At 40.2% G+C, this 13381-nt stretch overlaps 1 protein-coding gene across 13 annotated transcripts in view; it reads left to right on the forward strand.

Moving 5' to 3' along the window:
* PBRM1 (polybromo 1) overlaps positions 1-13381 on the forward strand; it is a 61118-nt gene that overhangs the window by 4956 nt on the left and 42781 nt on the right. For 11 of the 13 annotated variants that reach the window (XM_048957680.1, XM_048957679.1, XM_048957684.1 and 8 more), the window contains 7 exons: positions 1124-1255; positions 1948-2064; positions 2663-2731; positions 3467-3565; positions 4745-4830; positions 7662-7760; positions 10158-10249. In XM_048957680.1, the coding sequence (XP_048813637.1) occupies positions 1124-1255; positions 1948-2064; positions 2663-2731; positions 3467-3565; positions 4745-4830; positions 7662-7760; positions 10158-10249 (694 nt within the window). The remainder of the gene's footprint in view (positions 1-1123; positions 1256-1947; positions 2065-2662; positions 2732-3466; positions 3566-4744; positions 4831-7661; positions 7761-10157; positions 10250-13381) is intronic. The other 2 variants (XM_048957688.1, XM_048957678.1) reach the window with 1 other exon arrangement.

Here is a 13381-nt window from a genome sequence, read left to right on the forward strand (position 1 = left end):
AGATAGCTATCTTACTAGAATGCAGGAATTTTGTCATTACCAGAGAAATACAGAGTCATTAGATGAAGGTATGACACACAAACATAACTTCATCTTTTTTCGTCTTTTACCTTTATTCACATAGTTTAAATTAATTTGATGCAAGGAAGGCTGATTCATTGGCGAGGTGTTTGTGTCAGTAGGTGCTTTATTGGGAGTGTCAGACTGAAATGGAAGCCTTTGCTTGTTCAGTGTTTCTGTTCAAGTAATACTTCTGAGTGTCTTGCTCAGTAATGAGGAAAGGAGCAGACCAGCAGAGCAGGGTATCCCTTATTCTGTCTCACAACCAGCACCTGGTCTGATGTCTTGAGAATATTATGTCTGGTAGGGTAAGTGTAAGAACAGTTATTGTGTTGGTTTCTCATCTCTGTTTCAAGCTGTCAGAAGCTGAGAGAGTGAAGAAGAGTGTAATCAACAGAAATAAGACAGCATTTCTGCCCAAGCTCCTGGAATAGTGGTGATGGCCCGGGAAAGGGGAGGAAAAGCTCAAAAGAGTGGGAAAGCAGTCCTTTCTTTCTGGTGATTTGCTTTAGGCAGTAATAGGCTGATGGTTGATTGCTGCTCTGTATTTGAAATATTTTTGCTGACTAATGCATTTCTCAAGTTCTTTGGGATTTCACAGTTATTACTGAACAGTGCAAATCATTGCAGTGCTTACTGAGATGTGTGTGCGTTCCTTGGTGTTCTTCTTTGGTAGAATTGAGTTTTCAAGTGTTGTGCAAATCACATTTCTGGCATACTGACATTTATTATGTTTTAAATACTGGCACTGATGTGCTGCAGCAGAGCCTGGAGATCTCCTGAGATTCATCTCGTACTTGTCTGTGCCTCTGCCCAAAGCAGTTTTATTGCCAAGTTTTCAAGAAGGCTGGAATGCTTTGCAGTGACAGCAGTGGTATTTTCTAGTTCTTATTACCATTCTTAACACCTCTAAAGAACCTCTCAAGCAGGAATTTCTGATGTTTTGTGTTACTCAATCAGTTTAATACAATTCAGAGACTAATTTATAAGCTCTTTCTAGATGAGAGAATTGTGAATTTTGAGGGTGCTGATGCTGTTTGATTTGTGTGGTTGTTTCTTTCAGCCCGATTCTCCTGAATATAAAGCTGCTTGCAAGTTATGGGAGTTGTATTTGCGCACAAAAAATGAATTTGTTCAAAAAGGAGATGCTGAGGAGGAGGATGAAGATGAGGAAGGACATGACAGTCAAGAACTAGTAAGTGCAGGCCTGACAGCTGCAGCTGGAGGAAGCTGTTGCTCTGTGTGGCAGCTGACTGAGCTGAAGCTCGGCCTCCACGTTTGGAAAGGCATCAAGTCTTTTCATTGTTCAGTTATGCCCCTACAGGTGTTTCCTTGCAGGTTTTGCTTTTGTTTTTAATGCATGTTTATCAGTTGCCAGTTAATTATTTCACAGCGCTGTCTACATGTTCTGCTTCTGTCTAGGAAAAAAAGTTCTGGCATCTCCCTTAGGGACAAAATGCAGTTCTGGGTCAGCTGTGTTCTCGATAGTCTAATGTCTAATGACACTGTTTTCCTGTGTGCATCTTATACAATTACTGCAACTCTTCCTGGAGCAGTTTTTTAATGCAGATATGACAACAGGAAGCTTGGCTTTGTCTCTTTTTTTTCTTTTTTTAAGACGTTGGGATGCATGATTGCATTAAGGTTGGCAATCAAGTTTCTTCTGACAGGATGTAATGTGTACGTGAGTCTTTAGTGTAAATGTGAAATCAGACTCTCATATGCTTTACCTGAATATGTAAAGAATGTTGTTTTTCAAGGCTGCATGCATAGTTGATTTTTTTTTTCTGTCTTTGAAAAATAAATGTGTGTATTTCAGTGCAGTTTGAAGCACTGTATTTGGCTGTTGTTGAAACCTCATTTCATTGGTGCAATTTCTCATGTTAGTCATCTCCAGGTTATCTGAAGGAGATTCTTGAACAGCTTCTGGAAGCTGTAGCTGTTGCCACGAATCCATCAGGACGCCTGATAAGTGAACTGTTCCAGAAGCTACCTTCTAAAGTGGTGGGTGTTTCAATAATAATCATCCTGAATTTGGGATGTGGAAATTTGTATCACTGCCCCTGAGCACTGTAATGCACAGACTGAGGATGCAGTTTTTTGTTACTGTCTCATCTCTCTTATCTGTCTCCAGCAGTTTTTAGAGCTGCTTTGCTCCTACCTGCTCATTCCCAGGCCTATCATTGCAGGCTGGGGCTTGCTCTGTTCTGCAACTTTAGTTTACTTGGTTGGTTTTGGTTTGTTTTTTTTTTTTTGGTTGAGACTTCTTAATCTTTTTTTTGGTTTGTTTTTAATCTGGCTGACTTTACTGTTCTGTTTCAGGTTGTGGTGTAACAGGTTTAACCAGCAAAAGAAGTACTTTGAAAACCATTTTGTGTATTTTGTTTTCAGCCAGAACTGTTTCTTTATGGCAGTTTATGGATGAGACATAATTGTATGTATCTGCCTTATCATCTGTCTCTCCAAACTGATGCCTGATACTGTAATTATGAAGCTTACACTATTCTTCATCTACAATTAATCTTTACTAAGAACTCATAGAATGGTTTAGAAGAGCTTTGTGACTGTTCATGATAACATATCAATTGTTCTTGTTTTCCAGCAATATCCAGATTATTATGCAATAATAAAGGAGCCCATAGATCTTAAAACTATTGCCCAAAGGATTCAGGTACAATACAAACTTATTAATACTCTACAGTTTAGACTTGATTAAAAACAAACACTCTAAAATTGCTGAAGTTAATAAGAAAAGCAGACTATTTCTGCCCACTACTGAAAACTCAAGATGCTGTAGTTATTTAGTGTTGTGTCCTGGTTTAACACTGCAGTGGTAGCTGTGTTGAAGATCTGGCATCGTAAACCAGAGTCTGTTGGCACTGAACCTGAGTATCTTGGGTTCCCTGATGTTTAATGCTTTAAAGTAATTCCTTGGCAAATCTTACAAACATCAAACATTGATCTGTTGAAGCTTGGTTGTGCATTAGCATCACCTGCTTCTGTTCTACTGCTGTAAATAGAGATTTTGTACTGCTTCATTTTTCATCTTGCTTTTCCAGCAATCTGAAATGCTGTTCAGTAATTCTACTATTTATTCTACTCTATTTTGTGTAATAGTGAAGGACAGCACAAGGTCTAATTGAACTGGAGAATAAAGCTGAAATCACATCTTGTCAGACCCTTCAACATTAAGATAGTATTGCAATAGTGTTAAACTTTTTCCAATCTTAGCATTTTAAAGATCAAGAAGACCTTGTGCTCTTATTTTTTTTTTAAGTACTCTTCTTCTTTTCTAAAACTGTTCTCTAGTCTGTGTTCTCTTTATCCGTTATGAATTCCCTTTGCTTTTGACTTTCCATGCTGTCTGAAGGTTGCCCCAAAGCAGTTCTGTTTTGCTCTGTTGCAGAATGGAACTTATAAAAGCATTCATGCAATGGCCAAGGATATAGATCTTCTCGCAAAGAATGCCAAAACCTACAATGAGCCTGGATCCCAAGTGTTCAAGGTTAGTTTCAGTCACTCACAGTTAGATCAAAGTTAGGTATTTCTTTACTGTTTTCTGTGCTGTTGGTCTTTGAACAAATCCTTGGTGTAAGGCCCTAAAAACTGTTTCCATAAGAAATAGATCTCTTGTTGGAATTTCCTTGTATAGTACTATGTATGTAATATATATATGATTTAAATAGTTGTAATATCTTTTTATCTTGAATTACGAGTTTTTCCAATTAAATTTTATATCAAGATGTGAATTATGTGACTTCTTTAGAAGTATGGGGGATCCTTTTATTTGTGCTTGAAATGGGAATGGCTGGGGCTGCAGGTTAAAATGTTAGTGGCAATGCTCAGCTATCATCCCATTACAGGTGTTGGGAACAGACTGCACTTTTCATCATAAGCTTGAAAAGTGGAGCAGTGCCTTCTTTGTGTGGTTTTCCAAGGTTCTTTTCCTTTTGGCTGTGTTTTTATGACACCTCCAATCTTGGTTAGTTTTCAGTTCACCAGCATTTTGTGTGCAAGTTATGATATTACTGTTTCCATGTACTTCTGAAAATAAGGGAATTTCAGTGACAAATAACTGCTTGTATGTTCCTATGAGCTTTGTGGTAGGAGACCTTGCAATGTCTGTGACTTTCCTATGTCTGTGACTTTCCTGTGTCAGTGGTTATGGGACTTTTCCAGTTGCTCTGCTTTCAGGATTGTGACTTCAGTTACCCAGGCTTGTAACCTGTTCAAATCTTGTGATCTTTGCTTTTTGAACTGTTACTTCAAGTATCAACTCTGTTGCTGAGAGAGAGGGAGAAGGAACGTCCTAAAGCTCAGCAATAGCCGTAGCTAAATAATTTCAAAGGCACGGAAACTCATCTGCTTGTGTGATATTCCTGGTTGTTTTTTTTTAATTGTTTAAATTTTTTTAATTTTTTTTTAAACATGTGAGAGAAAATGAGCTCAAGCTACTCAGCTTTTATGTTTCTACAGCCACGGTATGGCTACTGCTTGGAGATTTTGTTCTGTACTTCAGTACTTAGTCCAAATCGTTTAAGCATTTAGAAACGTTTAAAACAAAAATGAACAACATAAGAAACCTAACCAAAACCCATTTTTGTTCCTGATCCTTGAATGGTTCTACCTGAAAATAACGTTCTTTGTTTTCAACCATAAACAAGCACATTCTTTTCATTGACAGGATGCAAATGCAATTAAAAAAATATTTAATATGAAAAAGGCTGAAATTGAGCACAGCGAGCTGGCCAAGTCAAGTCTCCGACTCAGGTACCACAAATAGAGTTCTGTTTGTAAGGCTGTGAAAATCTCTGTAGTTGTTCCCTTAATTTTGCTGTGGGGAATATCCTGGGAAATAATTGCATGAACATTTATTGTTCTTCTGTGGTTTATAACCTTTGGAAAGAGGTGGTTTCTTTTTTTTTGTTTGTTTCCTTTTTCCTACTCAAATGCATCCATGATGAGTATTTCTGTACATGTTTCATGGCTCTCTTAAGCTCTGGCCAACTGCTTCCATGTGTGTTTGTAAGGTAAGAACAGAGGAGAAGCAGTGATGGAAAAAGTTGCGTTGTTTTGCTTTGCTGTGCCAAAAGTACTGGGTAGTGTTGCATCTTGTAAGGAGCTGAGAGCTCACAGTTATCTAGGTAGGGGCAGAAATGCAGCAACAAGGCAACAGGTATGTAGAACAGAGGCCATGTTATATGAACTCTTATTTGAAAACCTATTTGAAAACCTATTTCTGGCTATGAAAAGAGGCACAAGACACTGAAGATCTGGACTTAAAATCAGAGAGGGATAATTTTGGTCTTTAGGCAGGCAGGTATGAAATGCTTTTGACAGCTGTATTTGTTTCATAGAAAGAGCTTAATCAGGAAATACTGCTACCTGAAAAGAAGCTGCTACCTAGAAAGAAGTGATGCAGTCTGATCTAAAATGCAATTGAATTTATTCTTCTCTATATTTTTACTTTTGAGTCACCAGTCAAAAGTAAGCTTAAATATTATTTTTCAGTATGAGCTGTGTCATATATATAAAAAACAAACCACTGTCTTGCAGGTCCTCCAGGGAGTCAGCAAACTCATTCTAGGATGGACCAAGTATTTATATAAGTTGTTTGCTGGCACGCCATGCTGAAAAATAAATGCTGTTCATTCCTTGCAAAGGTCTGTGCAGTACAGCTGAGAACCCCAGCACCCTCTGTTGACTGAGAGGCAGATTGTGTACTGGTGGTTATGTTTTGTTTCTCCCCTGAAAAATATTTAGAAGGTGTTAGCCACAGACTTTACTTTTAATACTGTTATGTCTGAAAGAAATGAAAGTTCCCTGCTTGGATATTACTGTTCAGTGCTCAATTACACTGTGGTTTTTCGGATTCAGTCACGCAGAGTTAGCATGCTTCCCATACTTGGGTGAGGTGTCAGCCAGAGCGGTGAGCAGAAAACCTCGTGTAAAGGAACGGACAAAAACAGAAGCATTAAGGAGTAATTCTTGATGCATATTGTAATAATTTTCCTCCAAGTACGTGTGGTGCCAGGAGATCTTGGTTCTACAGACACATCGTTTCCATGTGTGTTAGCTTGGATGGAACAGGAATTACATATAGGCCCAGAAACTTTTAATATAAGTTGTGATTTTATTTCTTTATTTAGCTACGTTGGGCTACATTGATGAAGCTCAGGGTGTTGTGGGTACCCTGTTTGTGGAGGTGTTTTTGTTTCCATCAAGGCCAGCTTGGATGGGGCCCTGGGCAGCTCCATCTGATGCCTGACCGAGTGGCTGGCAGCCCTTTCCGTGGTGGGGCTTGGAGCTAGCTGATATTTAGGCTCTCTTCTGCCCTGAGCCATTTGTGGTTCTATGATTCTTAATATCACAAGTTGTATTTAATTTGGAGTCTTACTTTTTTTTTCTTCAAACTTAAGCTGTTTGCATCAAAAGGGATGACAGATAAATCACACTGATATTTGTTAGTTGAATTCCTCTCTTGCACTGCCAACCCATTTCTACTCCTAAGGTTCCTGATTCTTTACGTTCTTGTGTATTCTGCTCTCTATGGATCTGCAAGGCTTGAAGTAATCTGAATGTCTCATTAATTGACTGCTCCCTTTCTTTGTCTCTGTAACTTGGCAAAAAGTATTGGTAGTGCCTGAAACAGGCTACAGTAATGGTGAACTGCCCTTTATAGCAGGGGATGGGGGGTGCTTTTGTCTTTCTTAAAACTATTCTATTTATTTTTTATCCTTTTGGGTTTTTTTTTTTAATTTATTTTTATTTTTTAGTGCAAAAGAATTGGGTGAGAGAAAGGTGTAGTCCAAACCAAGCCTCCCACCTGCTGTTCTGAAGTGTTTCACTGCTTGGTGGTTTTCTTTTTGCCTCGTTCTGTTTTTAATTGAACCATTGTTCTTTTTTGTATTCTGCTGAATCTACATCACAGAATCATTCATTTTTTCCTGGTTTGATTGTCTCAACAGACAGTCTCTTTTACCTGTTGCTGATTTTGGTAGAATACCCCCATAAGTTCCTTTAATTTTTTTTTCTTCTGAATTTATGTCACTTTCTCTTTGGTGGATCAGGCTCAGACTCCTTCTCATGCCACTAACTTGTGTCAAATAACTGTGCTCTCCCAGCACAGAGTCCTGCATGTCTGCTGTCACACTAATTGCTCTTTCTCGGTGCATTTAGCTGTCCTCCCTTCAGTCAAGTGACAAAATAAAACTCCTTGACTGTGCACACTGTGGCTTTTATGAAGTACTGATCAAACATGATTTGGTATGGGTAGCTTTATGTTGGTGCTGAGGAGTGTCTTGTTGGCTGCTCACATGTTGTTGTAGGCTGAGCTGTGTGTATAGCTGTTAATCCTCCATCTAAATGTGACCTTCTGGCTTTTTATAAACAAAATCAGTATCAGAATGCTGGGGCACTAAATGTATCTTGGTGTTGCTTTACTTTTAGCTTTAAAATGTTTTTTTTTGCCTGTCTCTGAAGCTTTTGTCTGACCTATCGAAGTAACTCTGTACAGAGCTGTAGCCTTGCTGCATCTTGTCTTGGGTCTAAGGTGGGCCTCTTTTTTCCCCCTTTCCTTGGCTTGTCTCTCCTGCATTAAGGACGCCATCAAATTTGACTGCTTCCAAGCTGACAGGTCCTTCCTCACAGGGTAAAGGCAGTGTGGGTGATGAGAGAAATTCTTCTAACAAATATTTTCGGTAAGTAAATTTTGGACTTGGAGGAGAAGCTGGGTCATCGTCACGTCGAAATGCTGACTTTAAAAATAAAAAATACATATGCACTTTTTTTTTTTAGTTGGCACTGTTCTTTAATTTCCTATGTTGACTCGAATACTCTTGAAATTTCAAATCTATTTCCTTCCTATGAAGTAAGTTTAAGAAGGTACTTTACTGTAAGTACGCTTCTGTGTTTGATTTTTATGTTTCATGTTTCAAACACTTGTTATTAAATACTCGCTGTAGATGTTTCCTTAGAAATATTCTGAAGATTGATGTGCTAGACTTCATTACAAAGTAAAGTGTGTGAAAACTCATAAGGAAATGAACTGTAAGTCTAGGAAAATGATATTGGAAACTGAAAGAAATAAGTAGGAATAAATATTTAAGAGATGGAAGATAGAAACCGACAAAACCTGGGTTGTGGCAGCTCCTACTATCAGTACGAGCTGGGAGAGATGTAAGGATGGAGCACAGCTCAGCTGAAAAGGACCTGGGGTGCTGTTGGATGGCAGCTGGACGTGAGGCAGCGCTGTGCCCTCACAGCCCAGAAAGCCAACCGTATCTTGGGCTGCATCCAAAGCAGCACAGCCAGCAGGGCAGGGAGCTGATCCTGCCCCTCTGTGCTGGGACACCTCACCTGGAGTGCTGCGTCCAGATGGGGAGTCCTCAGTACAGGAGAGATGTGGGTCTGTTGGAGTATGTCCAGAGGAGGACCACAAATGACCCAAGGGATGGAGCACCTCCCTACGAGGACAGGCTGAGAGCTGGGGCTGTGCAGGTGGAGAAGAGAAGGCTGTGGGGAGAGCTGAGAGCGGCCTGTCGTTACCCAAAGGGGCTGTAAGAAAGAAGGGGACAGATGCTTTAGCAGGGTCTGTTGTGACAGGACAAGGGGAAATGGTTTCAAATTAAAAGAGAGGAGTTTTACGGAATCACAGAATCACCAACATTGGAAAAGACCCACAGGATCACCCAGTCCAGCCATCCACCCATCACCAATAGCACTCACTAAACCACGTCCCTCATCACAAAATCCAAACGTTCCTTGAACACCTCCAGGGTCAGTGACTCCACCACCTCCCTGGCAGCCCATTCCACTGCCTGACCACTCTTTCAGAAAAGTAGCATTTCCTAACATCCAGCCTAAATCTCACCTGGCACAGTTTGAAGCCATTCCCTCTGGTCCTATCACCAGTTACACGAGAGAAGAGGCCGACCCTCAGCTCACTGCAGCCTCCCTTCAGGTAGTTATAAAGAGCAGTAACGTCTCCCCTGAGCCTCCTCTTCTCCAGACTGAACAATCCCAACTCCTCTTTAGATTGGATATAAATAAGATTCTTTTTAAAGATGGTGAGGCAGTGGCACAGCTGCCCAGAGAGGTGGTGGATGTCCAGTCCCTGCAGACAGCCAAGGTCAGGCTGGAGGGGCTGTGAGCACCTGGTGGAGCTGTGGTGTCCCTGCTCAGTGCAGAGAGTTGGATCAGATGACCTGCAGTGGCCCCTTCCATCTCAAAAGATTCTGTGATAGTGTGAAATCCTGCAAGCCATTAGTACTGAGTTGCTGATGTGCTTATGGCAGACTTACTAGGCAGACTGGTTTAGTGCAGGCTGTCCAGTTTGTTCTTCATTCATCACTAGAGATGTTTGGTATGTAGCAGAGGCTTTATGCCAGCAGGCTTAGCTACTGTCTGGAAGCAGCCAGTCTTCTCTGTGTAGGCCTTGAAACTGTGGCCTAATGCCCAGCAGCAGCACGGCTCTTTCAGGTATTGAGTGCTTGTATGGAGTCAGTGTCATTGTAAGCAATGCATGAGATGCTGTGCCCCAGATTTGGGAGAAAAGGCAGAAAGATTGATGCTGAAGATGTTATGAGACCAGTTAGGAACTCCTTCACTTAAAACCACTCTGCGTGCTGAACGAGTGCAGGCAGGGCTGGAGGAAAGGGAGACAACCTGTAACGTGCTGAATTTCTTAATGTAGACCAATCCCTATAAAACAGGATTAAATAAGAGATTTGTTTATATAATTTTGGGATAATTGGGAAGCCTTATTCCCATAAGTCCCAATTAGTAACGCAACTACTTCAGTATTTGAAGTAGGACAGAAGATGCATAGCTTGAGCTCTGACATTCGGACTGCACGGGCAGTTTCTGGTTAGAGGGCCAGCCTGTTAAAATGAAGGCTGTCTCAAGGGATGTTAGCAGCTTGGTGAGCTCTATGGTTCTTTCTCTGTAGCCATCTCTGTTTTCCTGATAAGCAGCTGTCATGCGCTTCACTGGTTTACTGGTTCACTCAGGATGGCTGTTAATGGTGATTTAATAAGAAGAACTTTTTGTTATTTTTTACTTCTGAAATCTTTTTTTTTTCTTCCCTCTTTTTACAGTAACAAAAGATCAGCCCAGGGGGATCGTTTATCAGCAATAACCATGGCATTGCAGTATGGATCAGAAAGTGATGAGGATGCTGCTTTGGCTGGTAGGAGCTGATATGCAATTTATCTGTTTATTTTCTTTAATTAAAGATATCTTCAAATGTCACTCTATTGCAGAATTATATTTACTGTTTGAAAATTGAGCATATAATTCTGTTAAGTCCAGTCACTGTTTCATCTTAGTACTGAGTTATAAATGTGCAGCTGCTAAGAGATAGGCTCAACTGGCCAAACTGATCCAGGCTTTGGGAAACTGTTGCATGTTTTTGTTCCTTCTGATGTGGAACAGACAAGGAGATGTTGAAAACAGTGTTACGTGTTCTGTGGGTTAAGAGATATGGCAGTTGTCCTAGAGAAACCATGCTGGCTTGTCCTTTCTTGTGCCGGGGGCTCTTCTAAGAGCCTGTCAGGTTTTATTTTTTAAGGTTAAGACTATTTATATGGGATATAAGGAAAGCTAAATAATGGAACTTAATTTGCAAATATCTTGTGTAATCTAGCAGTGATGTGATCTTGCGTGAGGGCTCATGTTCAAACAAAAGCACATAAAAAGGCATGCCTTGAGACAGCACCTTTAGTTTCATAAGCATGCTATAGCATTGTATTATAAACATCTGCTGTAACATACACATTATATCATATATTTCAGTATTGGCCAACGTTACTGTAGTCTGTCTTTTAAGTTAGTCTTTCTCAATAGTTGCATTCTCCGTAATTTCCTCACATTATCTCAGAGCAGATATCTGATTATTAATATTTTTGTTACTTTTTTTTAACATAGGGTGTGTTTTATTTCATGTTAGAATTGTATCTGTGTTCCTGGTTAGCCTAGGCTTCAGTTCTGGCTCCCCTCTTTGGGAGAGGTGGAGAGTATTCATTCCTGTGGCTCAGTGTGCTTGTCAGTTGCAGGCCTTCCACACCTCAGTGCTGTAGGAGCAATACAGCTTTCTGCTTCTTCGGGATTTAAATGCTTCAAGTGGTTTAATTGCTTTCAGATGTCATGTCTGCCATGGACACGGATGTCGTTTGCACAGGGCCTTGTGTGTGTCTAAGATTTTTGCCTTAGTACTGCTGAAGTTATCCTATTGCATTCATCAAAGGGGCAGTTTTTTGGCAGATATCTGTCACTGTTTCTCAGTCTTTCCAGCATACCTTTGGACATCCCTATGTTTTCATTCTTAGAGTGAACAAGATTTTCCTTAAAAGCAAGCAGTCTTTTTATTGGTTGCTCTGGTATCTGTCTTTCCCCCAACACTTACTGAAACAAATGAGGGTTGGACATAAAGAGCATAGAGAACTTTCTCCTTGATACAGAGCTCAGTCTTTGTGAGCATCTCTGAGTGCAGCAGTTGCCTAAGCAACTGTTTCCAACTTGGAGTTTATCCTCACAGTTTCAGAGTGTGTCGTGGTGTGATGGAGCTTGTGGAAGATTTCTAGCTCAAACGTACTGAGACATGAGCAGCTTTTGCAGCTCCATTACAAGTTATCCTCACTATAAACGTAAAAAGGCATAAGGTTTATGCCTTTAGGACTGGTTGCAGCTTTTGATTTTACTAGCATCTATCTTGTTAGGCTTCAAGCGTTCGTGTTGTCTCAGTGCATGACATTGATAAAAGCAAGTTACTTGATGAGTAAAGACTATTTTTTTTGTATACATTCCTGTGCTTTCCTCACTCTGCTTCTTTCCTCTGTCAGCACTGAGTAAGAGCACACACACAGTCACTGCCTGCAATTTTTATTTCTGTTTTCTTTCCTCTGTACCTGCTAACTGTTCCTCTCTAATGTGTTCTTACGGGACCTATTGCTTCTGGATGTTCAGGAGCCTGTGGTCTTGCATTATGTGCTTGGTTGTGTAGCCAAATAAGGATTTTTGTCTTTTGAGTAATACATCTTCAGTTGTCAAGATGCATTAATGCTTCCTGCTGGGAGGACATTATCATTTTCTGAATACTTCAGGATATATAGTGATTGCCATGTCTTTGAAAGAGCATACACATTGTAATAAAAATATGTATAGGTTCATTCAGGTGTTATGTACACGTTTTCCTCTGAGTGCTTGTTTAATTTATTTAGATTTCATTTTGGGGAATGCCTACAAAAGAAGGACCTGTCTTGACCAGAGTATTGAACTGCTTCTTTGCTGGCTACCATGTCACAGAATATTAAAGTCCTTCTTTCTTGTGGTTTTTTTCCCTCTTAGAAGCAGCTCTCCTTTTTCCCTTGTATTCATTTTTGGTGGAACAGTGAGAGCTGCAGTGTTGAGCAAACAAAAGCAAAGCCTACTTCTGTTGCATAATTAGTCTGGAAACTTGTTGTACCTGGTAGCATTTTCTTTGCTGCAAGGATTTCTCTCCATGCTCAGGCTGATAGATGAGGTTCAGGGAAAACAAAGCACTGTTTCCAGTCTCTTTTTCCTGCTGAAGTTACTCTGTCCAGCTCCTGCTTTGCAGGCTACCGCAGTGGATGCTGTGCAGTTATTTGATGCTGGTTGGCATTCGGACACATGATAATTTTAGGTATCTCCTCTGAGTCAGTAATGAACATCTCTGTCATGTTTGTGCATCTACTGAGGTCTGCTTTGTGTTTTAGCTTGCATCTGTCTTGGCTAGCAGGTCTGCATAGACGTGCAATGTCAGGCTGCAGAGGATAGATGCTAACACTGTGCTGTGTGCAGCCAGAATGCCCTCTGGCTTTGTCATCAGTTCAATATATCTTTACTGAAATTGAGTAGAAAACCTGAAACATTGCCAGCCACTACTGAGCAATAATGAAAATGCCTGCTGGAAACTCGGCATGAGCATTAGAGAGCTGTCTTTTGTGCAGCTGAATTATCCAGCGTGTCATCCACCAAGCTTCCATCTAAACTGGAATTTGTAAGAGGGGAAGTGAATGAATAAATAGCTGTGTGTTTCCTGGTTTTGTCAGCAGTACATGTTATTTCAGCACAGTATCCTTTTTGTTTGTTCTAATCCTGAAACTTAGTGTTTGTTTCATCAAGTTAGCTGGCAAAGTCTCTATAAAATTGATAAATACTTTTTATAATTAGCAGAAATAGTTCATAATAATCATTCTAAAATGTGTACGTCTTCATTTTCTGCATATTAAAGGTGATCTTCAGTGTCAGTCTTGTCAGTTAAAGTTCAGTTTTCTTAATTGGGCTGTGAATGTTAGAGTTT

The sequence above is a fragment of the Lagopus muta genome, chromosome 11 (assembly GCF_023343835.1).
Source record: "Lagopus muta isolate bLagMut1 chromosome 11, bLagMut1 primary, whole genome shotgun sequence".
NCBI classification, from domain to species: domain Eukaryota; kingdom Metazoa; phylum Chordata; class Aves; order Galliformes; family Phasianidae; genus Lagopus; species Lagopus muta.